The sequence below is a fragment of the Lissotriton vulgaris genome, chromosome 5 (assembly GCF_964263255.1).
Source record: "Lissotriton vulgaris chromosome 5, aLisVul1.2, whole genome shotgun sequence".
Lineage (NCBI taxonomy): Eukaryota > Metazoa > Chordata > Amphibia > Caudata > Salamandridae > Lissotriton > Lissotriton vulgaris.
The window spans coordinates 1,922,159,239-1,922,186,230 of NC_141693.1; the positions used below are offsets into that span (position 1 = coordinate 1,922,159,239).

General features: G+C 46.1%; 1 protein-coding gene across 1 annotated transcript in view; it reads left to right on the forward strand.

The window, feature by feature from the left end:
• The first annotated feature begins 4,827 nt into the window (after positions 1–4,827).
• The window catches only part of LOC147717731 (uncharacterized), a 93,954-nt gene continuing 71,789 nt past the window's right edge, over positions 4,828–26,992 (forward strand). The window contains exons 1-2 of the mRNA XM_086924510.1: positions 4,828–4,992; positions 5,837–5,963. Of these exons, the coding sequence (XP_086780636.1) occupies positions 4,987–4,992; positions 5,837–5,963 (133 nt within the window). The 5' untranslated portion in view covers positions 4,828–4,986. The remainder of the gene's footprint in view (positions 4,993–5,836; positions 5,964–26,992) is intronic.

The window sequence follows — 26,992 nt, forward strand, 5'->3', positions numbered from 1 at the left end:
CCAGGGCCGTCTTAACAGCATTATAGGCCCACAGGCAAAGTAGGGCACTGGGCCCTGCCTAAACAACCACACACACAGGAATGAAAATGTTTAATGCAAAATGAGTGCATGGTGCCCTTATGCTCACCAGCCCCCCGGCCAACTGCCCAGGGTGCCCATGCGTTAAGATGGCACTGTCTCCACCCCTTCGGTGTTGTGCTTGTCCTTGTCCTTGTGTGTCTTTTCTATCCTCTACATTGCTTTCTTGCCGGTTTGCTTCTCCCCATTCCTCGTTGTGCTCTCTCTTTTGTCCATGTACGTGTTCACCCACAATCAATGTTGCTCCCTCACTCTATCTATCTATCGCCCGCCCTCCCTCTATCTATCGCCCTCCCTCTATCTATCGCCGTCCCTCTATCCATCTATCGCCCTCCCTCTATCTATCTATCGCCCTCACTCTACCGCCCTCACCCTACCACTCTACCGCCCTCACCCTACCACTCTACCGCCCTCACTCACTCTACCGCCCTCACTCGCTCTACCGCCCTGACTCGCTCTACTGCCCTGACTCGCTCTACCACCCTGACTCGCTCTACCGCCCTGACTCGCTCTACCGCCCTGACTCGCTCTACCGCCCTGACTCGCTCTACCGCCCTGACTCGCTCTACCGCCCTCACTCACTCTACCGCCCTCACTCACTCTACCGCCCTCACTCACTACCACTCTACCGCCCTCACTCACTACCACTCTACCACCCTCACTCACTCTATCGCCCTCACTCCCTCCCTCTATCTATCTATCGCCCTCCCTCCCTCCCTCTATCTATCTATCGCCCTCCCTCCCTCCCTCTATCTATCTATCGCCCTCCCTCCCTCCCTCTATCTATCGCCCTCCCTCCCTCTATCTATCTATCGCCCTCCCTCCCGCTATCTATCGCCCTCCCTCCGTCTATCTATCGCCCTCCCTCCCTCTATCTATCGCCCTCCCTCCCTCTATCCATCGCCCTCCCTCTATCGCCCTCCCTCCCTCTATCTATTGGCCTCCCTCTATCGCCCTCCCTCCCTCTATCTATTGGCCTCCTTCTCTTCCACCCACCTCCTTCTCAAACTCCCTGTTCTCTTTTCTTCTCCTGTGCTGATCTGCTGTTCTCTTCCACCGCCTCCTTCTTTAACTCCCTGTTCTCTTAGCCTCTGCTAATCTGCTGCTCTCTTCCATCTCACCTCCTTCTTTAACTCCCTGTTCTCTTCTGCTGTGCTGATCTGTTCCTCTCTTCCACCCACCTCCTTCTCTAACTCCATGTTCTCTTCTCTTCTCCCGTGCTGATCTGCTGCTCTCTTCCACCCTGCTTCCTTTCTAACTCCCTGTTCTCTTCTCTTCTCCTGTGCTGATCTGCTGCTCTCTTCCAACCCGCCTCCTTCTTTCACTCCCTGTTTTCTTCTCCTGCGCTAATCTGCTGTTCTCTTCCTCTCACCTCTTTCTCTAACTCCCTGTTCTCTTCTCCTGTGCTGGTCTGCTGCTCTCTTCCACCCGCCTCCTTCTTTAACTCCATGTTCTCTTCTGCTGTGCTGTTACGCTGCTCTCTTCCACCCACCTTCTTCTCTAACTCCCTGTTCACTTCTCTTCTCCTGAGCTGATCTGCTGCTCTCTTCCACCCGCCTTCTTCTCTAGCTCCCTGTTCTCTTCTCTTCTCCTGTGCTGATCTGCTCCACTCTTCCACCCGCCTCCTTCTTTAACTCCCTGTTCTCTTTTGCTGTGCTGCTCTGCTGCTCTCTTCCACGCCGCCTCCTTTTTTAACTCTCTGTTCTCTTCTCCTGTGCTAATCTGCTGCTCTCTTCCACCCGCCTCCTTCTTTAACTCCCTGTTCTCTTTTGCTGTGCTGATCTGCTGCTCTCATCCACCTCACCTCCTTCTTTAACTCCCTGGTCTCTTCTCTTGTGCTGAACTGCTGTTCTCTTCCAACCGCCTCCTTCTTTAACTCCATGTTATCTTCTCCTGTGCTGATCTGCTGCTCTCGTCCATCCCAACTCCTTCTTTAACTCCCTGTTCGCTTCTCTTCTCCTGTGCTGATCTGCTGTTCTCTTCTACCCGCCTACTTCTTTAACTCCATGTTCTCTTCTGCTGTGCTGTTATGCTGCTCTCTTCCACCCGCTTCCTTCCTTAACTCCCTGTTCTCTTCACCTGTGTTGATCTGCAGTTGTCTTCCACATGCCTCATTCTCTAACTCCCTGTTCTCTTCTCCTGTGATGATCTTTTTGCTATCTTCCATCCACCTCCTTCTCTAACTTCCTGTTCTCTTCTCCTGTGCTGATCTGCTGCTCTCTTCCACCCCACCTCCTTCTTTAACTCCATGTTCTCTTCTCCTGCGCTAATCTGCTGTTCTCTTCCATTCGCCTCTTTCTCTAACTCCCTGTTCTCTTCTCCTGCGCCGATCTGCTGCTCTCTTCCACCCCGCCTCCTTCTTTAACTCCATGTTCTTTTCTCGTGTGCTGATTTGCTGCTCTCTTCCACCGCCTTCTTCTTTAACTCCCTTGTCTCTTCTCCTGTGCTGATCTGCTGCTCTCTTCCACGCTGCCCCCTTCTCCAACTCCCTGGTCTCTTCTCCCGTACTGATCCGCTGTTCCCTTCCACCGCCTCCTTCTCTAACTCCCTGTTCTCTTCTCCTGTGCTGATGTGCTGCTCTCTTCCACATACATCCTTCTGTAACCGCACACACACAAACACACACACAAACACACACACAAACACACACACAACCACACACACACAACCACACACACACAACCACACACACACACAACACACACACACACAACACACACACACACAACACACACACACACAACCACACACACACACAACCACACACACACACAACCACACACACACAACCACACACACACAACCACACACACACAACCACACACACACAACCACACACATACAACCACACACATACAACCACACGCATACAACCACACGCATACAAGCACACACATACAACCACACGCATACAACCACACAAACACACACACAACCACAGACACACAACCACAGACACACAACCACAGACACACAACCACAGACACACAACCACACACACACAACCACACACACACAACCACACACACACAACTACACACACACACAACTACACACACACACACCCACACACAACCACACCCACACACAACCACACACGCACAACCACACACACACAACCACACACGCACAACCACCCACACACACACAACCACACACATCTACACACACACACACAACCACACACACACAACCACACACATCCAACCACACGCATACAACCACACGCATACAACCACACGCATACAACCACACAAACACACACACAACCACAGACACACAACCACAGACACACAACCACAGACACACAACCACAGACACACAACCACAGACACACAACCACAGACACACAACCACACACACACACAACCACACACACACAACCACACACACACAACCACACACACACACAACCACACACACACAACCACACACACACACACACACACAAACACACACACAACCACACACACACAACCACACACGCACACAACTACACACACACACAACTACACACACAACTACACATACACACCCACACACAACCACACACGCACAACCACACACGCACAACCACACACGCACAACCACACACACACAACTACACACACACACACAACTACACACACACACCCACACACGCACAACCACACACGCACAACCACACACGCACAACCACACACGCACAACCACACACACACAACCACACACATCTATCTATCGCCCTCACTCTATCTATCGCCATCACTCTATCTATCGCCCTCACTCTATCTATCTATCGCCCTCACTCTATCTATCTATCTATCGCCCTCACTCTATCTATCTATCGCCCTCACTCTATCTATCTATCGCCCTCACTCTATCTATCTATCGCCCTCACTCTATCTATCTATCGTCCTCACTCTATCTATGGCACCACCACAGCATCACTCAGGGGCACACCACATCACTATGCTCTACCACAGCATCACTGAATGCCACAACATCACACCACAACATCACTCAGCGCCACCACAGTATCAATCTGTGAAACCATTCAACAACAACTGTTTCAAATATGTTCTCTCAATGTTTCAAGCTTTATTACAAATGTCACAAAAAGATGTTAATATTTCACTTCTGTTCTTGGATTTTTGTCACAATAAAATACACTGAACATAATCTTCACAAAAGTTATTGACAAAAGTTTAAGCTATTGCCATTATAAATTACAATAACTTTTATTTAAGTATTAATTATTTAAAAAAATTAAAAGCCATTGTTATTTGTAATATCAATACATCTAAGTCACGTAAATACAAAACATGTTGCATTACAAATGCTATAGGTGTCACATTTGCAAAAGATAAAAGTATTGGCATTGTAAATGACAAAGCTATTCATTTTGCTATTTTCAAAACCAACACATAAATAAAAAATGTGTCATTTACAAGTCCAATAGCTCAAACTTTCCTAATGCGAGACCTATTGCATTGCAAATGCTTGTGTATCTTTCCGCCCAGGTACTTTGATCCCTTGATGCTACTGCCCCTTTAATTATCTATTTCCCAAAAAGTGACCTTCTCTCCGATCATGCGCAGTAAGACGCGATGTATACCGGGCATGCGCAGTAAGATAGGTCACTTCTTGTGTGGGCATGCCTAGTGTCATAAACTCCTTGGTGTAAGGATCTTCCAGTTGCGCCACCTAGTAAGACACAGCTCTTACTTGCGAGCATGCGCAGTGGTACATGACACTTATCTCCCGGACATGCGCAGAAAGTAGCTCTCGGGAAGTAATAGTAGTAGATGCCACTGTGCTCAGCAAGGAGAGGGTGTCGTGCACTTCCAGGCTCCTGTCTCTAATCACCTGCCCGCCTTTTCCAGCCGGTAATCGCAAAATCCCATTGAAGAGCCGCCCCGAGGTCCCATGGAGGTGAGATCGGTTTGTTGTAGAGCAGCGGTTCCCAAACTTTTTCTACCCACAGCTCCCTTAACCAATTGACTGCTGGCAGCGGCTCCCCATTACATTACTTTTCGTGGCGCAGGTGTGGGGCATGGGGGATGGAAGCCCAGCATAGGCAGTACTTACAATACAAGGATATGTCCACTGTCTCTTTTCAAAATATGTGTGTACCCTTGTGCCATCCAGTGATTGCATCTCTTTGCTGTTTGTACGTGCTACGCCAGGAGCTTAACACATCCAGTCAAAACCAGCCTTGGTTCACCGTCTGGGAACCATGCCACGCATTGCCCATGTGAACAAATGGGCTATCAGTTCATGGGAATGATCAACACTGCCGGTCTAAAATGGATTTCATGACTGTTCTGCAAAATGGAATCCGGTCCCATGCCATCAATTCATGTTCCCTAATAATTCCCTACACATTTAATCTGCAAAATTTAATGGAGCAAAACCTTATCGCCCCCTGTAATTACTACATGCAATAAACACCTTTGTTTATAGCTGCAATCCCTTTGCAAATAGGTGCGTGTGAGGGGATTGTCCTTTAAGGACCCACTTGTAATCAGGCACTGAGTGTTGAAACTATTATTATTTAATCTATTGTTTCATATTTGAAAGTGGTATTCAGCCCCTCCCAGTCAGTTTATTCATTACGCCTTTTTAATTTACAAAACAGTCTTAAGTGTATCCATCTCTGCTTTCATTAAAAAGAAGAGGGCAGAATGTGGTGTAAAGTTAACATTAAGTTCAATCTATTTAAGATGAACACAGAGCGTAGCAGCCAAGATAGAAACAACGTTTTTTTTTGTTTCAGACACAGGTTCCCATTTGCAATGCTTCTTGCTGTTTCTCTGCGGACGATTGGAATCTTTTACAAGAATGGCAGAAGGAGCTTTATGGGAACTTGATGAAGGAAATTCACCGAGCGCTGATCTCGCTAGGTAAAGTTGCAGCATTGATCATTAATATGAAATGTTGCTGTCATCCGGATACTCTTTGTTCTATTACTTTCATTCTTCCAGCAGTAATGATGTGGCTATGTTGAGGTGGAGTGGTTACTCCTGTAAAACAGGCAGCAGTGGTTATGATGCATGCTTAAACATTGTAAGTGTTAACATGCATTTGCAATGAAATAGGTCGCGCATTTACGAGATGTTGAGCTATTGGCATTGTACATGACAATACCAAAGGCTTAAACGTTTGCAAATCGAGACCCATTGCAATGCATATGCTATTTTTGGAAAATCGTCCCATGCTGCGCTTTCACTTTGAACTGACAGCCAATCATTTGCAAATAAATAACTAAGACAAAGGGGAAATTTGAGGTTTTAATCATCTGACAGGGAAGACTTCAAAAGTGAGCATCGCTTCCCCTTAGCCACCAGAGATAATCATAGAAAAGACAAACTTAGTTTGAAGTCTACAGACAAATAGGTTGTTTAAAAAATAATTGTTTTCATTCAAATCTTTTGTTTTTATTTTTTTGACCAAAAACTGGCCAACACCTGTTTCACAACATCAAGGTCTCTTCATCAGGGCCATACAATGGCTTACAAAGTCAAAACTGTATGTCAAAACAGACGGTGATCATAACCCGATACAAGGAAAGACAAGAAAAAGGTAATGAATGAGATAAATAAAAAATAAAAAATCATTACATCAGAATCCCTTGTGAATATCTTCTGAATAAAATATAATTGTAAAATCAAAGACACAACACGTTTGTGAACATAAACAAAGATATGCAATAGATAGACACATAGGAACCAATAAAAAAAAATACTGTAGTATTGAAACTATAGTTATCGATCTAGTGGACATAGTTGCCTCTTTTTCAGTGATTCCTTTGCGATGATATAGCTATATAGCTATCGTTTTACTATAGCATTTATCAGTGGAACATTTACCATAAAAGTAAGTGACAGGATATGACAACAGAAATTCAGTAGGAGTGAATGAAGGTTGGCAGGGGATAGCTCAGGAAAAAAAAATAATACCTAGGGGAAAACTGGCATAATAAATGAGTTCAGAAAGGCCTGGTACAGGCACAGGGAGTTTGAGTAAGCAAATATTAAGTTGCATACCATGTAGAGCAGAGCTTTCCAAACTGTGTGGCGCGATACGGTACTGTGTCGCCTGCCATGTGTGGGCGTGTCGCGGAACGACGAGGAGATGTGCTCTACTAATTTTTAGCAGGATGGTAATGCGCATGTCAGTGATGCAGCTTATTTACCTTGCTTGTTGACCGCTCCTCTTCCTGCATTGCTGGTCCTGGCTTCTGCTGCTGAGCAGTGGGGGCGGGAGAGGGGGGTTGTCATGTGAGTCCGGTACGGTGCAGTGCTGGCAGGCATGTAGGGCTGCTGCATGAAAGTGAAAGTGTGGCATGGTGCACTGTTATAAAATAAGAAATGGATGTTTGATTGCCGTTTTACATAATAAATGTGGCACGGACGCTACAATGAAGGTGAAAGCGTGCATCGCACTCTGAATGTTGGAGGAAAGTATGTTGTGCCTGCAGTATGAGGAATTAATTAAATAAGAGTGCTTACAGACTAAAATAAAAGTACTGTGTAACAACCAAAGTAAAAGAGCAAGTCCTCATGGGAGGTTACAAATGAAGACAAGCGGTACTTAATTAAGATGGACTAACAAGCCTATTAACCAATTAGAAGCCAACATTTACGAAAGAAAATTACACAAGCCAATGAAAAATATGGGTGGAGAGTGGGTGTGGCTTCAAGTCCATACCCTAATACAGCATGGCTCGAGAGCAGCAAATGCGCTGCCCATGCGTGACCTAAAAAGGATAAGACGGCCACTGGACTGGGACAGTAGTAAATTAGGGCATACTTTGGACACGAAGGCGGTGCTAGGCTGGTTGGGGTAGAGGCTTCCCGGGACGAGGAAGTACTGACCAACAGCATGCTGCGAACAGCCAAAGGCCAAAGTGTGGCCGGGCATTGGCACTCTTGAAGGGTTGGGCGCAGAACCTTCCTGTCCATACATTAAGCTAATAATATTAGCCAGTTAGATGTGGTTTCTAGGATATCTAAGCCTAAGGAAGTTGCTACTCTGCTACTGCCCACTCTAATAATTCTGCATTCCAGGCTTTTCCTTCGGGCCTTAATCCTCACCCACTGTATTGCAATGTGCCTCCTCGCCAACATTATACTCAGCGCCAAAATTCAGGTTTTCATTATGCAGCATTTCCTTCTGGCATCACACCCAAGAGGCACATTTTGATAGAGAAGGATGCTTGCATCTGCAGCAAACTGCGGATCTGGCGGGGTATTTCATAGTCCATTGGTTTGGCCTCAGGTAGGTTGCGTGTAAATGGAGAAACCGCACTCGCTTAAATTTTGGATTGACTTGTTCACATGCTGTGAGGAATCCTGTCTTTTTGTAGTGCGCCCCCTCTCCCCCTATTTTCTGCCCCAATTGGGACCCCTAGATGCTGGTTTTCTGACTCTGAGATTGCCCTGGCCTATGCTAACCAGACCCAGTGTTATGTTTCATATCTGTACTCTAATATAGGTCCAAGGAACATCGTACCCCTTTCCTACATCATCTCCCCTACGTTTCACACTTCACCTCTCCTATGTACGCACAAGGTTTAATCCCATACGTCATCCTCATACTAAACAATGGCTAGCACACTCACAAGGGCTGTATAAATACAGCACCTCCTGCTATCAGTAGTTGGAGGGAACTGAGACTTCAAGGCCGACATACTGACCAGAGACACTGAGGCTCCTGCCTGCAGTCGCTCCAGCTGATATTGGTCTAAACATCCCTTGCTGGGTGTCCAACTAGAGACCAGGACGAGGTCCCACACTCTCATTATTCAGGTAATGGGGTTCGACTAAATCCTAGCGGGATTCTTGGCTCCTAGGCATATTAGCTCTTTCGCACCTACTCACAAGCTAGGTACACTTGGGTACATCTAGACATGCATCGTAGGAGTATGCGCTTTATTTGATAAATGCATTTTATATTCATGTATATGTTCATGACTATTGCAAAAAAGTAGAACTGTACTATTCCCTTTTATTCACTTTCATGCTGATCTTCTATCTCTGCTACAGTTGTAGCAGCACATATATGTTACACCAGAAGAACAACAGTGCAATAAATTCTTTTTTTTTTGTTTAAAAGTTTTTATTCACATTTTTGACATTTAATACAAACTCCCTCCCCTCCCCCACCAAGACCAAGTTCATGATACACATTCGAGTTGATCCAAAGAATAATACAAAAGCATCCAAGAAAATTAATACATGCAAATTTTGCGAAGTGTGAAGCCAGAATAACATATACATAAAAAGAAAACAAAAAAAAAACAGGCAGCGTCATAAACATATTTGAATATATTAATAGCTAGACCCGAATTTAAAGTCCCTCTAATTCTATCGCAATACCCCCTACAGCATATATTCAGCCCCTATGCGTGATCTTGTATCCACTGTAGCAGTGGTCCCCATATCTGCATGCCTCGTTTTCATTTTTTTTTTTTTTAGCCCTTTATTTCTATATATAGCCACCTCGACACTACATATTGCGAGTAATCTAGCCCTCCATTGCGAGAAGGTCAGTGGTTGTGGGTCCAGCCATGAAGAGGCTATGCACAGTCTAAGAGCAGCCATAGCTACAAAGATCAACCCCTGATGGTGTGTTGGCCGATCAATCCCCGTCAATCCTAGTAAGATTTCTTCAGAAGAGATAGTCGTTCTTGAATGGAATATCTCAGATAGAAAGTTGGATATATCTATCCTCAGATAATAAAAGGCTGAGCAAGTGGCAAATATATGAATGATATCGGCTTCAGCCAGTGAGCAGCGTGGGCAAGTAGTTCCCTGTCCAGTGGTCCATTTGGCAATTTTATATTGGGTGTAATATAGGTCGAAATTTTTTTTATAAAATTGCGCCTGCAGTTTAATTGACATAAGGCATGTTTGCGAGAGCACCAGCGCACGTGCAGGGGTTGCAGCCTGCACCGATAGATTAGTCTGCCCCCTAACATAATGCTTATCTAAGTCGTCTGGTAAAGCACTATTACAATTCTTGTAGATTTCCCCAATTCTAGGAGTTGCTTCCATACTCAAATTATCTATTGCTGCATTTGTTTGAAATTTTACTCACCCCCCCCCCCCATTTTCCTTGATTAAAAAATCCCTAATCTGTAAGTATTTAAAGAAATCCCTATTGCTGATGTTATAGTCGGTACGAAGCTCTGAGAAGCTTTTCAACCGATTTGCTGTAAAGAAACAACCCAGCTGGCTAATCCCTTTCGCGATTCACCTAGACATGCATGCATCCTGGAAGATCTTTGGGAGATCGGTGTTACCACTGACGGGGGTATAGCAAGAATAACGCCCCAGCCCTAACCGTTTGCGGATATTGATCCATACCTTATATATGCCGGGTAGTTTTGTTTTCTTAAAATAATTGTCATTAACATGGCGCCATAAGCACCCATTACTTCTATCCCCCAGTATCATTTCCTGTGGGGTTGGGATTGAGCGATTACTTCGTTCATTAGCTATCAGATTCACACAGTGTTTGGCCACCGTTGCCCAGTAATAAATCCTAAAATTTGGTATAGCTAGCCCCCCTCTATCCATTGGTAGCATAATCCATTTCAGAGCCCTTCGAGGTCTCTTAAACCCCCAGATGAATTTAGAAAGCAGAGTTTCAATATTTTTAAAATATTGTGGAGGGAACTCAAGACAAATCGTTCTGAAAAAGTATAAAAATCTAGGTAAGAACAACATTTTAATCATATTGCACCTGCCGCCAATGGTCAAGTGTAAATTATCCAGTCTAATCAGATCTTTCCTGGTGTGGCCAATTAATGGGTCAAGATTTATCTGCACAATATTATCTACCTTGGAGCTTATACTGAGATAAACAGCATGCTCTACTACCCTATTGTCCCTCATCTGTAGTTTATCATTAATAATCATTAATAACAATCTGAGTTTTCCCTGTATTTAATTTATATCCGGGGGTGTTACCGAATCGCAGTGCCTCCACCTCCACAATCTTAATAACCTTGTTCGGATCGGTGGTAACTAAAGCTATATCGTCAGCGTAAGCTAGTATTTTAGTTTCATAATTATTGATCAGAATGGGTGGCACAAGAGGATGGCTATCAAGTTTGCAGATAAAATTATCGATATACACCGCAAATAAGAGAGACGAACAGGGGCACCCTTGTCTGGTTCCCCTCGTAATCATAAAGCTCCCAGACATGGTCCCATTTATCGCAACTGGAGTTCACGTAGAGTCCTTGAATGGCCTTAATAAATCCACTAGTTACTCCATGGTTTGACAAGGCTGCCCATAGAAACTTCCAGGAGACCCTATCAAACGCTTTTTCCGCGTCCAGTAAGATAAGGGCCATAGGGTCTCCTGTAGTCTCTGCATGGTCAAATACAGAAATCACTCTCTGTACATGATCGATTGTTAATCTGGCGGGGATAAACCCGTGTTGGCGGGTTGCTACAATCTTATGGATTATCGGTGCTAATCGCCCAGCAAGGAGTTTGGAGTAAATCTTAGAGTGGCCGTTAATCAACGTTATAGGCCGATAAGAGCCCATTTTATTTTTCTTCAAGAAGATAATAATCTTCGCGGTGGACAAAGATGGAGGTGGATTTCCACCCTGGAGCAAGGATTTGAAGAGCTCCATCAAAATAGTTTTATGTTGATATGCAAATTCTACATAAAACTCTGCGGGGATCCCATCCACCCCTGCTGCTTTGCCAGCTGCCAATGATTTCAAGGATAGTAATATTTCATCCCAGCTGAGGGGGGAATCTAATCCATCTTGGTCCTCTTGCTCCAAGCACACGCTCAAGTCTTGAGTTAGATATTCCCCCGGGTCCTCTTGGTCCCTTACCGGCTCCTTATACAGTTCTAGATAATACTTTTGAAAAGCCGCTCTAATTTCAGACGCCTCTGATCTCAGCACGCCATCAAGGTCTTTAATGGACTTAATCATATTAGCAGTCATCTCCTCCCTTGTACGTACTGCTAGCTGGTGTCCCACTTGTTCGCTGAGCTCATACGATTTTTCTTTGTAAATCATAGCTTTGGTAATGGCTTTCGTAAAGATCTCTGATATTCTGTTTCTGGCGATGGCTACTTGAGCTAATTCACCCGTAGCCTGACCTGTTTGTATGGCTGTGATCAGTTCTGCCTCCGCTCTATTCAAGTTCTGTTGTAGCGTGGCTAACTGCTCTTTGCCTTTTCTATTTGTCCTGACTGAGAATTGAAGTGTCTCCACACTAATGCCGGCCTTCATCGTATCCCATACTACCTCAACACGTGCGCTACCCAGATTAATTTTTAAAAAAGATGATGACCACTCTCATGAGTCTGCAATATTCCTCATTTCTAAAAAAAGCTCTTTAAAAAGTCCAAGATCTTATAGTTGGAGTTCCTTTGCTGCATGTTATATTTAATTCTAATGGGTTATGGTCTGATAGTACCCTCAGGAGCTTCCTTATGGTGCAGCTGTCCCTGATTGAATTTGAGATGAGTATGTAGTCCAGCCGGGCATGGCGTAAGTGTGGGTGAGACAAGTATGTATATCCAGGGTCCCCGGGGTGACCCATTTGCCATCCACCCGACAGGCCATGTAGTTCGCAAAGGTCTTTGAATGCTCTAAAGACTTTTGGTTTCCTCCCTTGGTATTTAAATTCGGGGCACGAGGTTCAATCCCCTGGTAGGTGGAGGTTAAGGTCGCCACATGCAATTAGAGGTAAGGGCCAATGTACCAGCTCATTGGAGGTATTCAGCAGAATATCTGGATCATCCCCCACATTCCCGTAAACTGTACATAACGTTACTAAATTTAGCCCGTTATTGTAATGGCACTGTGTAAGGGCCCATCTTCCTGATTTGTCTGCAATTGATCGGTTAAATTGTAAGCCTCCCCTTTTGCAAAGATGGCCACCCCCTTTGTTCGTGTTCCCTGTGTGAAAGCGGTTATGAGTTGGTACCCTAGTGATTTTATCAAGTGTTGTTGTCCCCCCTCTATATGCGTCTCCTGTAAGCAGACTAGATCAGCCTCCATAGCATGCAGTCCTTCCGCTACCGTTTGCCTCTTTTTTAAGTCATTAAGGCCACAAATATTAAATGAAACGATTCTTAGTCTAGCCATCTCCCTTGTTTAACTTTCTTCGAGTTGTAGCCATGCTTGTTTTTTTTAACTATTATTCTTCACCTGGCGAATTTATATCCTTTTAGTTTATTAGCTTTTTTCCAGGCCCTTTAGCTACCCTCTTGAGTTTGTTTCCTCACTTGCTTTCCCCCCCCCCACTTCCTTCCCCTCCCTTCCTCCCCCTTGGCCCTCCTCCCCACCCTTACCACCCAATGAGGCGTCCTGGGTCCCAGTGTACCCCGGTGAGGGCGTCCGTATAATCCGTGCGCTTCAGCTCACCCTGTGACCTGGCCATGTGTACATAAAATATAATCATTGGAGGGCGGCGGACGATCAATTGTGAAATCGGACAATTCTCTATGCTTTCGATAATAACCAAATATTAAAATCATATTTTGATTAGCAAAGTTTAGCAATTTCCTACCCCCTGCCCTTCCAGATTGGGTCCCATGTTCTTACAAGATCGTGCTTCTAAAGTGCCTACATATTAGCACCGCTGTCTCAGTGTCTTAGTATTTCTACATTTTCTTTTGGTTTAAAGATTTTTTACTATTTGCCAGTATTTCGTTTTCCTGTCTCTGAGATTTCCTTTAAGTAGGACTTTGCCTGGATTTCGCTTGTGAAGCTTCTCGTTGTTCCCCTGTAAACTATTTTTAAGCAAGCTGGATTTTGCAGGAAAACTGTTGCTCCGATTTTTTCGAAGGGAGTGAAAAGTTGTCGCATTCTCCACCTGCGTTCGACAATTACATGGGCATAATCTGGTCTAACAAAAAACATGAACCCCTTGTGTTCCCTTTTGATTGTGGGCCTGGCCAAATCATAAATAGCTTCTCGTAGTAGAACAGTGCAATAAATTCTTATTGTAATCAAGCTCAACTGTTTCTTCCATGTATCTCTCTGAGACCAAATGAGCAAGCACGAGTGTCTGGGTGAAAAGTAGTATATTGTTTCCAAGAGTCTGAGGAATCTGGGTTGTTATCTTCTGAGATTGCCAAATACTAATCTCTCTGCTAAAAGGAGATTCTAGTGGCATTGTGAGCTAGCTAATGCAAACCATGCCAACATACGCAGTGGGGGTGCACAGAGTCAGCCTACCCACAGTGTATGTTATCCAAAAGCGCAGGTCCTGCAGGGGTGCTAAAGGAACTACACTACACCAGGGCCAGTGCTCTGATTAAAAAAGGTATGTGGTAAATGGGTATAATTACAATTGGCAATGACAGACTCCTCTAAATCCCTAGTATATAATAGCGCAAGAGGGATTCAAATTACCTTTAAGTCCCTAGTATATAATAGGGCCGGGAGGTTTAGAGGCCCAGTAGACTTCCTGCTCTGGAGTGTGCACTTTTGTTTTGCCGGCTGTCACTTTTAAAGGCAGGCCTGCTTTGCAGGCTGTCTTTAAAAGTAAAATGCATGCAAATTTGACTTTGGAATAAAACGTACTTCAAAAGTGGTACGCTACCTTATTTTTACATGTGTCACTCCTAAAGTCTCCCCTAGGTGCTATATGCAGGGACCTTATAAAGGTCTTTTATATGCCCTAGTGAGTGAAAACTGACCATATCCCTTTTCCCTATTGTAGATACTTCGCTTCATAGGCTAATATTGAAATATTTTATTTTAGTATAAATATCATTCAAGGATTCAAAAGATTGGTAATGATAAATTCAATGATTTGCCCCTGTTGAATGTATCATAAATATTGCAGAAGAGAAGTTATACGGCTTTTTCTGTGAAACAAAATCCAGTCTTCTAGCAGCCTCTCCTGATTAGCGAACGTGTCAGCCTTAACAGGCATAGTCAAGCTTCTTTGATGAGGTGATAAGTGGCCTGCATGAGCAAAGCTTATATGGTGGGGAGAGCTCTGCAGCTGCAAGGAATAGGTCAGAAGGGGGGAGTATGTAAATAAAACTGGACTTCAAAGAAAGCAGGACAGCAAGGAATGCCAGCCAGACCTACCCCCTCTTCCTGGGCGCCCCACCAGATGGCAGGCCCAGGAATGGAATTTGCAGAAGGTCTGGATGGGGATTGTTAATGGAAATGAGCCACACAGGGTTCGAAAAATCCACTCGCCCAGTCTCAATAGCGAGCCAGGTTTAATCGGGGCAAGTTATTTTTAGGGCATACTCGCCCATTCTGGCTAGCTGACAAAAGGTGGCCTGCTTGCTCACAAAGTGAATGAGCATAAAGCTGCCTTTAAAACCTGTTGGCTTGTCACATTTTTGCTCTTTCAGAGACCGAGGTCAAAAGTCAGTTTGTCTCTCTACATTTACTTTCTGTTACTGAAGTTAGAGAATTTTGTAAAGTGAACTGTGTGACGATCAGTATGTGTAGTCCAGCCGGGATAAGATCGATGCCTGGACCACGAGCTGCCTGGTGGGGGGATCAAAGTACTTTAAAACCGGCCTTATGCCCCGCAGGATGCCATAGCACGTGGCGGCCACCTTCTTAGTGTGGTCCGTGAAAGTGAGCGCGGGGTCCAGCCAAATGCCTAGATTTTTCACTCCAGAGGCTGGGATCGGAGTAACGCCCAGCTCTGGTGGCCACCACTGGTTTCCCCATAGCTCAGCGTGTTTCCCTAACACCAACACCTCCGTTTTGGTGGCATTCAACTGAAGGCAGTTGGTGCGAAGCCAGCTTGCTACTGCCACAAGACCCGCACGGAATCTGGGAGCCTCCACCTCAGGGTCTCCACTAAATGTCACCGCCAGCTGCGTGTCGTCAGCATATGAGGTCATCGTCAAACCCCACTGTTTGACGACTGCAGCTAGCGGTTTCACATAGAGGTTGAACATTGTGGGGCTCAACGAGGAGCCCTGTGGGACTCCCAGCTCCAGGGGATGGATGGTAGATTGGCCTGGTGGTATTGCCACTTTGAAGGTTCGATCTGACAAAAAGGATCAAAACCACTGGAGAGCGATGTCTGTGACTCCAGCTTCCTCTAAGCGTTGGATCAGTATGTGATGGGACACAGTATCGATCATTATTGCTTAGATGCTTTCGTTTTAATAACCAATATCTCTCAATTTGTATGTAATTGATGTATTATGTTCTGATTTAATTGTTCTTGTGAATCTTAGAGATTTTTATCCAAGTACATTTCTCTTAAATTTACACTTTTAAACTTGATTCCCTTGGTGGACGAGTCACTCTTCACCCAATAAGAAGACCCCTTCACCCAAGGGAAGAGACCCCTTTATTGGATGAAGAATGACTCGTCACCCAATAAAAGGGCCTCTTCCCACAGATGATAAATCACTCTTCACCCAATAAATGAGCCTCTTCCTATGGATGACGAGTCACTCTTCACCCAATAAGGTAGCCTCTTCCCATGGAGAATAATACACATAAAATAGACCCTGTTAGAGGCCCCATAGAAAAGAGTCTCACCCAGTGGATCCTGTAAGGGTGTATGATTCTGACTCAGTGGATATTGTGAGGATCCCTCACCCGGGAGGACAAGTCACTCTTTGCCCAATGGGGGGGGGGGGCTCTTCTTATTAAGAACGAGTCGCTCTTCACCCAATAAATAGGCCTCTTCCCGTGGATGACATATCACGCCTTTCCCAATAAGGGGGCCTCTTCCCACAGAGCACGTGTCACCCTTCATCCAATAAAGAGTCTCTTCCCATGGAGGACGCATCACTCTTCACTCAATAAGGGAGACTCTTCCCATGGCGAATGGCTCACACATGGCCCTTTCCCTGGAAGCATGAATCATACACACTCTGCGCACCCCCAGAGAGACATCAGGAGTATGGGAGACACTCAGTGGACCTTGTGAGGGGTTCTCTCCCCTAGGAGTGCAAGTTGAACTCATGGCCCCAATAGGGCTTTTCATGCAAGGAGGGTGAGTTACAATCTGTGGATCCTTGGTGAGGTCCCACCTCAACCTCAGAAGAAAGAGTCCCACTCGGTGGACCAAGTAAACTCCCCTCCTACTCCATGCAAACAGTTTTACCTGTAAGCGGACCCCAGCCTCCACCCCTATGAGCGCATGTGGATTTCTCATGCATGAAGGACAAGGTAAATCTGTGGACCCTCAGTGGGTTTCCGCACCTTGACCTCAGAAGAAAGCATCACACTCAGTGAACCAAGTAACCCACCTCTGTTTCTCCACGCAAAAGAGTAACACAGTTTTAGCTGTAAGTGGGCCTCTTCCCCTCCAGCCCGGGAGGGCTAGTCTTACTCGGTGGACCCAGTCAGGAGGCCTCTTTAGCCCAACTGCACCTTTCAGTACTCGGTGGCACATTTATGGGGTCCCCTCCAAAATGATGAATCGCACTGAGTGTCCTTGTGAGGGGCTGTCTTCTTCCTGCCCCCTTCAGAACATGAGGCACATTCAATAGATCCTCTGTGGTAACCCCTGGAGGAGGATAAGTCACACTCAGTTTGAACTGTAAGGGACCCTTGCCCACAAAGTGAAGAGTAACACCTTGTAGACCCTGTGAGGGGGGGGTGGGGCTCTCTTCCCGGCATTAGGAGTTGCACTCTGGACCCAGTAATATGGAATGTCCATTCTTCCCACCCCCACCCTCACCCAAAGGGCAGGTTGCACCTAAGGGACCGTTGAATATGCAGTCCCTAGAGTCAGGAGTCACATTGAGTTGCACTGTATGGAGGGGCCTGCCATCAAGATGACATTCAGTAGTCTCTGTGAGGGGGGCTTGTGCCCTAATACACCAATCGCATTCAGTTGCTTTTAAGTTATGTTTTGAGAGCTAAGCAGACTTAATCTGGTACTGGTGATAGGTTCTTTATCCCATGTTAAAGTTACAATCTGATACAGGCCAGATCTTTATTCCATAGTACAATCATAATCTGGGACAGATGGGTTCCTTATTCCATGTTACAACCACAATCTGTTACATGTGGGTTATTTATCCCATGTTACAATCCGACCCTGATTCTTTATTCTATGTTAAAATCACAATACAATACAGGCCGGTTCTTTATTGCATGTCACAATCACAGATTATGAAAGTACCACATTGTCTCCAGAATCTGACCTTGCTCTCCAGATACTAAATAATGTCCTCCCCCCTCCAGGACACACAATATGAGACATCCTCACTCTTCACGAGACACAATGTGAGACATGTCCACATGCTTCAGGAGACACAAAGTGAGACATGTCCACATGCTTCAGGAGACACAAAGTGAGACATGTCCTCACTCTTCAGGAAACACAAAGTGAGACATGTCCTCACTCTTCAGGAGATACAATCTGAGACATGTTCTCTCCCCACATGAAAGACAGTGTGAGGCAAGCCCTGCCCCTCTAGAAGAGACAGTAATTAAGAACCACCATGTTTCAATCACAATGTGGTGCAGGTTGGTTCTTTATTCCATGTTACAATCACGTACAGGTGGGTTCTTTCTTCCAAATTAAAATTGCTCTCAGGAACAGGTATGTCCTTTATTCCATGCTACAATCACTCTGGTACAGTGGGTTCTTGATCCCATGTTACAATCACAATCTGGTACCGGTGGTAGATTCTTTATCCCATATTACAATCTCAATCCGGTACAGGTTGGTTCTTTATTCCATTGTACAATCACAATCTGGTACATGTGTGTTCTTTATTCCAAGTCACAATCAGAATTTGGTACAGTAGGTTCTTTATTCCATGTTACAGTCCCACACTAGAAGTAAACTCACTTTTTTAGATGCTTTCTGGGGTACTTTTATTATATTTTAAATTGTTTTTTTTTGCACTAATTGTTTGATGTCGTTAGATGCAATGCAAATACAAGAGATAATGGATGGAGTGCTAAAGCTTTTCACACACTCTCCCAGTCACAGATCTGGGTTGAATCCATCATCGTTGTTTAGCTCACTTTGCCACCTCAGTTCAGACCCTGCTATATGCAAATCAGTCTTGACTCTGTGCCTCATGGGAACAGTCCAGCCCGAATTGCCAAGCCATGTCTTCCCTGAACTGGAAACAAGCATCCTGTGACCGGTTTCGGGTAATACCCCTCATCTGCCAGGCTAGCTTGAATCATGTGGCAAAGTGAGCTAGGGACCCGTGTCTGGTCATACCCTGACAACTTAGGGCGAAAAACGCAAACACAAGGAGATAATGGACCCGTGCTCTCCATGCCACTGGAGTCAAGCTAGCCTGGCTGATGAGGGGCGACGCCCCAAGACCAGTCCCAGGATGCTTGTTTCTGGTCAAGGCAGGACCTGGCCTGGGAGTTCGGGCTAGACTGTTTCCACAGGGAACAGGGTCAAGACTGATTTGCATATGGCTGGCTTTAAACTGGAATGGCATAGGATACAAAATAACGATGGATTTAGGCCCAGATCTCTGTACTGGGGATAACCTTTGACATTGATCAGCATTCTGACCAGACTTACCAGCCATTGTTGCTTCGATTTAGTGCCCTAGGGCATGTTGGAGACTGGGACTCCCTGGCCGTGTGCAGTGCCAGTTCGCCTCAATAGCACTTGAGTGGACGCCATCTTGGTTGATGCGCAGCGGACACGCTCCTAAGGCAAGCCCACCTGCGCCCGGCCGGGGCTAGAAACCCGTGTCCTTCGCAGGGGAAATGGAAACATTATACTAAAAAGGAAATTGAAGGTCCTTATGTTGGCATCCAAGGAAATGTGCTGTCGTTCCCTGAACCCAATGTCACAGCCAAGTAAGTGCTCACATTGTAATTATTCATTTAACTGTACCCCCACCATGATACTCCAGGAAGCTTATGGCGGAAGGAATTTACCAAACTTGGCAGCTTCCATTCAGTCTACGCAGGAATGGTGAATGTTTCTAGTAAACAGTCTGTCTCTCCCTAAAAAAAAAGTTTGAGATATTACTCTACTGGGAGAACAAAGTCCAGACACCCTCTTCTTAACGGAAACTTGGTGTGAGAAGTTAGCCTGGCATATGATGTCCACTAGTTCTAGTGGGCACCTTGCACCAGTCTAATCGACCCTTATTGATTGTGGTTGTAACGTCAACCTTATAGACAAGCTATCCTAGTGGTAGCATGAATCAGTAGTCATAGGCTAAGACTTCACAGAGCATGTGAAGCAAGCTGTTTTACCAATTATAATCCCTTGAATACCAAATGAAAGGACACCACACAAGGTATATATCAAATATATATGTATTTATTCTAAACACAACCCCTCTGCACTCTTTATGAGGTCAGAGGTAAAAGTACATCACAAGTTACACAATTAGCATACGATAAGGTGCACAAAATACGGTAATGCCCTAGGGGCCTCACAAACCATATACTAAAATAGTGGTATAAGAACCACAACAGAAATAGTGAGTAGGCCTAGGGCATCGCTGGGGCTACACTAAACAACCAAAGTTTAGGAAGTAGGAGGCCCCCGGGAGACGCGTGCAGTTTCTAAACACATTCACAAGTTAATATTGACTTATAATGGGAAACATAAAAATTAACAAAGTTACTATTTAAGGGCACTTCCGGATGGACTACGACAAAACCCCTTTAGACTAGGACACTTGGAGAGTCAATACCCACGGGAGCACCAGTCCATGTCAATGTCATAGGTTTTTATAGAGCGCCATTATCACTGCAAGGTCTCAAGGCGCTTGCAGCATAAGAACCGGGTAAGAAAAGACAAAAACAGAAAGGGCATCACAACAAAGAACAAGGGCCCCTGCTAAGGAAAAAGCCATGTTTTCAAGGCTTTACGAAATTGCTTATGCTGATTAATAGAAAGAAGGTAACTTATTCCAGAGTGCAGGTGCGAGAAATGAAAAAGAGCGCTACCCATGCCTAGAGGTTCGCACGCGAGGTTGCATTAGTAAAAACTTGTTGCTAGATCTTAGGGACCTCTTGGGGACATACCAGTTCAGTTTTTTGGAAGATACCGGGCCCCTTTTTATACAGTGCATTGTGGGTCAAACATAAGATCTTGAATTGACTTCTTTGCCGTATGGGGAGCCAGTGTATTTGTTTCAGACAAGGAGCGGAGGCCGTTCTAGGCGGCAGATCCAGCACTAATCTAGCCGCCGCCGCCACTAATCTAGTTTGTAATTTAGTCAGCAGGTCCTCGTTCAGGCCGTGGTACATGGCGTTACCATAGTCAAGATGGCTAATAATCAGGCCCTGAACCAACTGCTTCCTGGCTTCAAGGAGAAGCCATTTAAAGATCTTTCTGAGGCCACGCATTATACCATAGCAAGTGCCCGTCACCTTGGCTACATAATTTTTCAAGTACAGAGCGCTGTCCATTATAATTCCAAGGTTCCGGACTACCGACTTGGGGGCCGGGCAGGCTCCCAACTCGGGTGGCCACCACTCTGGCGTCCAACATCTGTCTGCTTTTCCGAACAAAATAATTTCGGTCTTGCCCGTATTGAGTTGGAGTTTATTCACCTGCATCCAGCTGCTGATCTCAACCATACATTTTTTAAAACGTACACAGGTGTCGGCAGGATCAATGCCGCATGTGATCAGCAGCTGCGTATCATCTGTATATGACACCGTTCCAAAGCCAAAAGATTTAATTATTTTAGCCAAAGGTGTCAAGTACAGATTAAAAAGCAGCGGGCTCAAAATCGAGCCTTGAAGCACGCCTACCGTGACCGGGCGGCTGCGGGCAGCCAGGGAGTCGACTCGTACGGTGGTAAGGCGGCCAGTGAGATAATTCTCAATCCAACCCAGTGCCCCTCCTTGGACACCAATCTCCCACAGCCGATGTTTCAAAATACCGTGGGAGATGGTGTCAAATGCTGCGGAGAGGTCTAGGAGGATGAGTGCAGCTGAGTCGCCCCTATCCACCGTGAGTCTGATGTTATCCACAATCTTCACAACAGCAGTCTCGGTGCTGTGTGCAGCCCGAAAGCCAGACTGGGAGGGGTCAAGAGCTCCACTGGCTTCCATATAGGCCGTCAGCCGATTGTTCACAAGGAGTTCCAACACCTTACCAAAAAAAGGCAGCAATGATATTGGCCGGTAGTGGGAAGGTAAAGCAGGATCATCCGATGGCTTCTTCAAGATAGACTTTACTTGGGCCTGCTTCCACTTAGAAGGGACCTCAGCTTGCTCCAGAGAGGTATTAAAAATGGCTGTAAGGGACTCGGCTAGCAGGGGCATGATTTTCGTGCAAAGTCGTGGAAGGAAAGGGTCCGTAGGGGAGCCTGACTTTATTCTCGTAAGACCTTCAAGAGTCTCCTTGACCGTGATCGACGTAAATTCTGTCAAGTAGAGGTCTTGGTTATCGGTCATCTCAGATGGCGGCATCACCAAGCTACTATCTGGGATCGATAGGTCCGAGTCTAAAGTAGGGAAGGCAGAGTGCTCGTGTTACCTCACCCAGGGAAGCCAGGTGCATAGGTGCCTTTTGGTGTCAGGTTTCGTCTATGTTTTCTATGTAGATCTGCATAGAAATGCTGCAGGCGACCAGAGGAAAAGTGTCCGGGTGGATTGAAGATGTGAAGAACCTGAAAGCAGAGGGGACAGAGTCTGGGTCACTAGCCTGTGACCAGGAAGGAACCAGGCGATGTTGCGATGATCTCAGGTGAAGAGGTGAAGCTTGTCTCTGCAGCCACGAGGACCAGGAGGTGACGACAACCAGGAGCTGGATTCGAGCTGTCCCACGAAGGATCTAGTTGACTGCGGTGTCGGTATCCGGATTGGACCCAACAAGCCTTGGCAAATGCAACCCACGCAGGAAATGAAGATTGGCTTTGGTGCAGACTAGCAAGGTCTGAGGAGCTTCTCTTTTGCAGGGAAGCTGGAGCACGCCTGGAGCAACCAGGAAAGCAGTTTGATTTCAAAGGAATGTCTTCAGGAGGCTTTCTAGCCAATGGGCCAGCAACCGGGAAGACGCGTCGAGCTGAAATGCAGGAGCAGGCCCCACGCGGCACTCGTGGAGTGTGGAGGGCTGAACTTCGGGGCAAATGGTACTCGGGTCTGGGGTTTCTCGTACCCCAATGCACAACTTCGAGTTACCTCAGGAGTCGATACAGTTAGCAAAATGCAGGATGTCCGCCACGGGTCTCAGCTTTGCTGTGGATGTGGGTCGGAGTCAGAGAAGTCTGAGAGTCCAGTTCCTGTGTCGCTAAGTCTTCGGGTTCCGGTGGGAGCGTCGACAAAGCAGACCGGCAAGTTACTGGTGGTGCCTGTTTGCACAGGGTGGTCACTCCTTGACCACTAGGGAGATGTCTTCCGTCTTCTAGTCAGAATAGAATGTCGAAGGTCCAAGAGTTCTGTATCACAGTTTCGTTCCAGGATAATCTAAAGTCCTCAGGACACAGCTCCTGTACTTATACTGATTTAAGGGGCTGGATTACCTGCTAGGTCCCTCCTATGGGTGGACCTGGGAAGAGGGTGGTTACACCCCTTTCCCTTTGACCAGTTTCGTACCAGAGCGGGGCTGGAGTGCCCCAGCAACTGGTTTGAACCGGGCTATGCATGGAGAACCTTGTGCGCCCCAGGCAGTGTCTCAAAAAGCATCTGCTGATGCAGCCCTCCCTGCCCCAATACACAAAACCCTGTCTGGGGAGGTGCTGGCACCTCCCTGGACAGGAAACCTATTGTCCAGGCCGACCTTGCTGGAGTTTCCCCCAGCAACAGGAGGTCAGACTCGTGTCTTTGGCAGCAGCATCCATTTTGTGATGCGGAGGCTCTGTTTTACTTTAACCGGGTTTAGCAGTAACTATGTGCCTTCTCCCTCTAGAAGGGTGGAATGCTACCCCCGCCACCAGAACTGGTGGGGGGGGGGGGGTATTCCAAAGTGTTTGACACCTTACACAACATGTTTTGATAAAGCCAAAGGAAAGTTAGCATTAACCGCGAGGATTATAATGCACTGAAGAGTATAAGGTATGGCTATATCATAGAACAGCTATAAGGAGATGGTTCCGAAAGCTGCAAAGGGGCTCAGCTCATGCTAGGGCAGCCTCCCACATAAAACCAAGCACTCTGCCTCCAGGATTGTCGAGGCCTACCATAGGAGTGACTTACAGGTGCATATGTGTCTATATATGTGGTAGATATAGATATACTATATCTAAGTAAGGGGTGATTACACCACCTTACCCAAGCTGAGTGATCAGCCTGTGGTGTCAGTTTGGAGGGCCAGCCAGGGGTGGCATAATACATGCTGCAGCCCCTGGTAGGCCTTGGATGCACCTATGCCCTGTGTACCTATGGTACACTGTACAGGGGCTCACAGAGGTGACCCAATACCCAATCGTAAATGTACCTAAAGTATGTGTATCAATTTAGAGAGAGAACAGTTGGGCTGTGGGTCTGATTTGCAGGCCAACAGCCACACTAAAGTCAAAAAACCAGAAAATCACAGCAAAAAGTGGGGGTGACCATAGGAAGCAGACCCTACTCTCCTACACTTGGCAATGGGAAGACAGCTAGTCAGATAGATCACAAAAATACCGAACTGGGAAAAAAGAGGGTGGGCGAAGCTATTCTTTTCAAAGAGCACTTTCAGTGTAAATCATATTCCATCACCATTACAGGCTGCAAAAGTCTTTTTTGTGTTTTCATGAAAACTTTCCCACACATTGACCTTCTCATGTATGCTTTTATACCGCCCTCCAGGGCCTGCAGCTCAATTTGCACAGGAATTGCCCGAAACTGTAGCAGCTCATAGTCTTGAATCATCGACCTTCGCAGTACTAGGGGACTTAAATATTCACCTGTTGGATAATCTGTGCGCGTCGGCTCACCATCTTATGCAAGATCTTTTAGTACTACAATTCAAAAAGTTGGTGATCCACCCTACTTACTCCAAGAGCGATCTCCTGGACCCTACATTTTGTAGGTCTTGCGCCTAACGGTGCACTGCGTAGCAGTGCTCATTCAGCGCGAGACATTTAGGAGTTGAAAAACGGTGAATCGAAGCTGACCTAGGAATCGCACACGCTCGTGCGTGTGCGATTCTTTTTGTGCTACGTGATTGGCCTTTGCGTGCGTCTTTTTCTAAAAGACTGCACGCAATTGGCTAAAGGCAGGCGCATAGTTCTGCCCATGGCCTATTGGTGTCTATTAAACGCTTGGTGCGCATAATAGACATCAATAGGGCATGGCTCGCAGTGGCGTGCGCGCGCACTACTCGCGGGATTGTGTTCTTTTGGATCCATTTCAAGGGGAAGCAACGAAATGAAAGAACCGCTGACGTCAAGACGTATGGCAAGTAGATTAATGTGTACTATTATACATAGTATGTCTCTGCGTTACTAAAATAACGGGAAAACAAGCCAAGAGGTAGTTTAGACCCCCAGAATTTTGGCTTTTGGTGCCAGTGGCGGAAGTGAAAATCTTTCCCTCTTGTTTAGGTGGTCACGCTATATAAGGGTCAAGATGTATTCACCCATTCTTTGTGTGCTTTGCTCTTCTGCTCATGGAGTCCGAAATAAGGCGCCTGGTTCTTAAGATGTGTGCTTGGAGGGGAGATTAGCAGGAGTGAGGCGCTGTCCCCAGTGTGGGCTTTCCCGTGAGCGCCAAGTGGGTCATATGTGTAGGGTGCAGATTGCTGTCAGGTGGGCAAAGCCTGCACCCGGAACACACATGACCTCAAGACTTCCCTACTCTCTTGAAGGGGCGGGAGAGGGGGGATCGGGTGCTGCCCTGAAGCATGCTTTAAGACCCAACTCTAACTGCACCAAGTGCAGACAGGCAGCGCCACCTCTGCAGGGGGCTGCAGTGGCGGGGGAGGGGCAATCAGGTTCACTTAGGGCAAATAGCTCATTGTTTTACAGCATAATATTGTCAAGCGGTGTACAATTGAAAGAACGCCGTATGCCATAAGCAGTTCTTTAAGTGAACTCGTGAAAAATTCCCGTATTTTATCTCCGGATCCAGCGCTCGCTAGCCATACCTCTCTACAGAGATGAATCTGTGCATAAGTGCACTGAGGTCCGCTCTCAATGCTGCCGGTGGGGCTGGGTCGTCCTCCAGCCACCCGCAGGCTTTCCCAGGGCTTCCTGTGTCCAGTCCAGCCCTCTGCGCGCCACCTCCCGTCCCGAGATTCTCCTGGCGTCAGATATCATTGCTCCTCCTTGAAGGATGACTGTCCGTCCATCACTCGTCTTTCTTTCAAATACAGGGGCCCAACATTGGCCCTCAGGGGCCACTTAACAGGGAGAGCCAAGCTAAGGTCCAGTTAAAGTATGTTAAAGCCTGTTCAAAATTCAACATTTAACATTACGCGTCACATTAAAGCACCGCAGTGAGAAGTACATGGTACAAGTAACAGTTTTTAAACCCAAGCAGTTACATTACACAATGCAATATTTGTTTATAAGCCCGGGATGATTAAGTGATATGCCTTAAATCATAGGATGTTGAGCCGACGCAGAGACTCTGGGTTCTCCCGTTCCAAAGTGCTCAGCTCTGGCCATAAGGCCACATCCTAGTTTCTGGTGTTCGTTCACTCTGTGGCTTTTTCTTGAAACTCCAGATCCAAATATGTCTTGTTGATTTGATTGGATCTTTAGAACCACAGCAAAACCTAAAACATAAAATGGAAGGAAAGCTAATAAAAGCTCAAAGAAAAATACGAGTGCGTTCTGAAATAGGCACAAACAGAAATAAGTGACAAAATCCTTTGTAAAGTACATGAAACCATTGTTACCGTTATCATGTACTCACTTCTGGATATGAGTGCACATACATTTATTGAATAGTTGGCGCCACTGGTCTGAACTGCAGCTCTCTGATTGAAAGCAACAGTTTCACGCTTGTTTTTAGGTCGAGCTATTTATAGCTCTGAACTATTGTAGTTGAAACAACCCTCTTAAACAAGCGGATTTCTCCCAATGCATGTTGTCTACTGAAGCGTGAAGCTTCGCC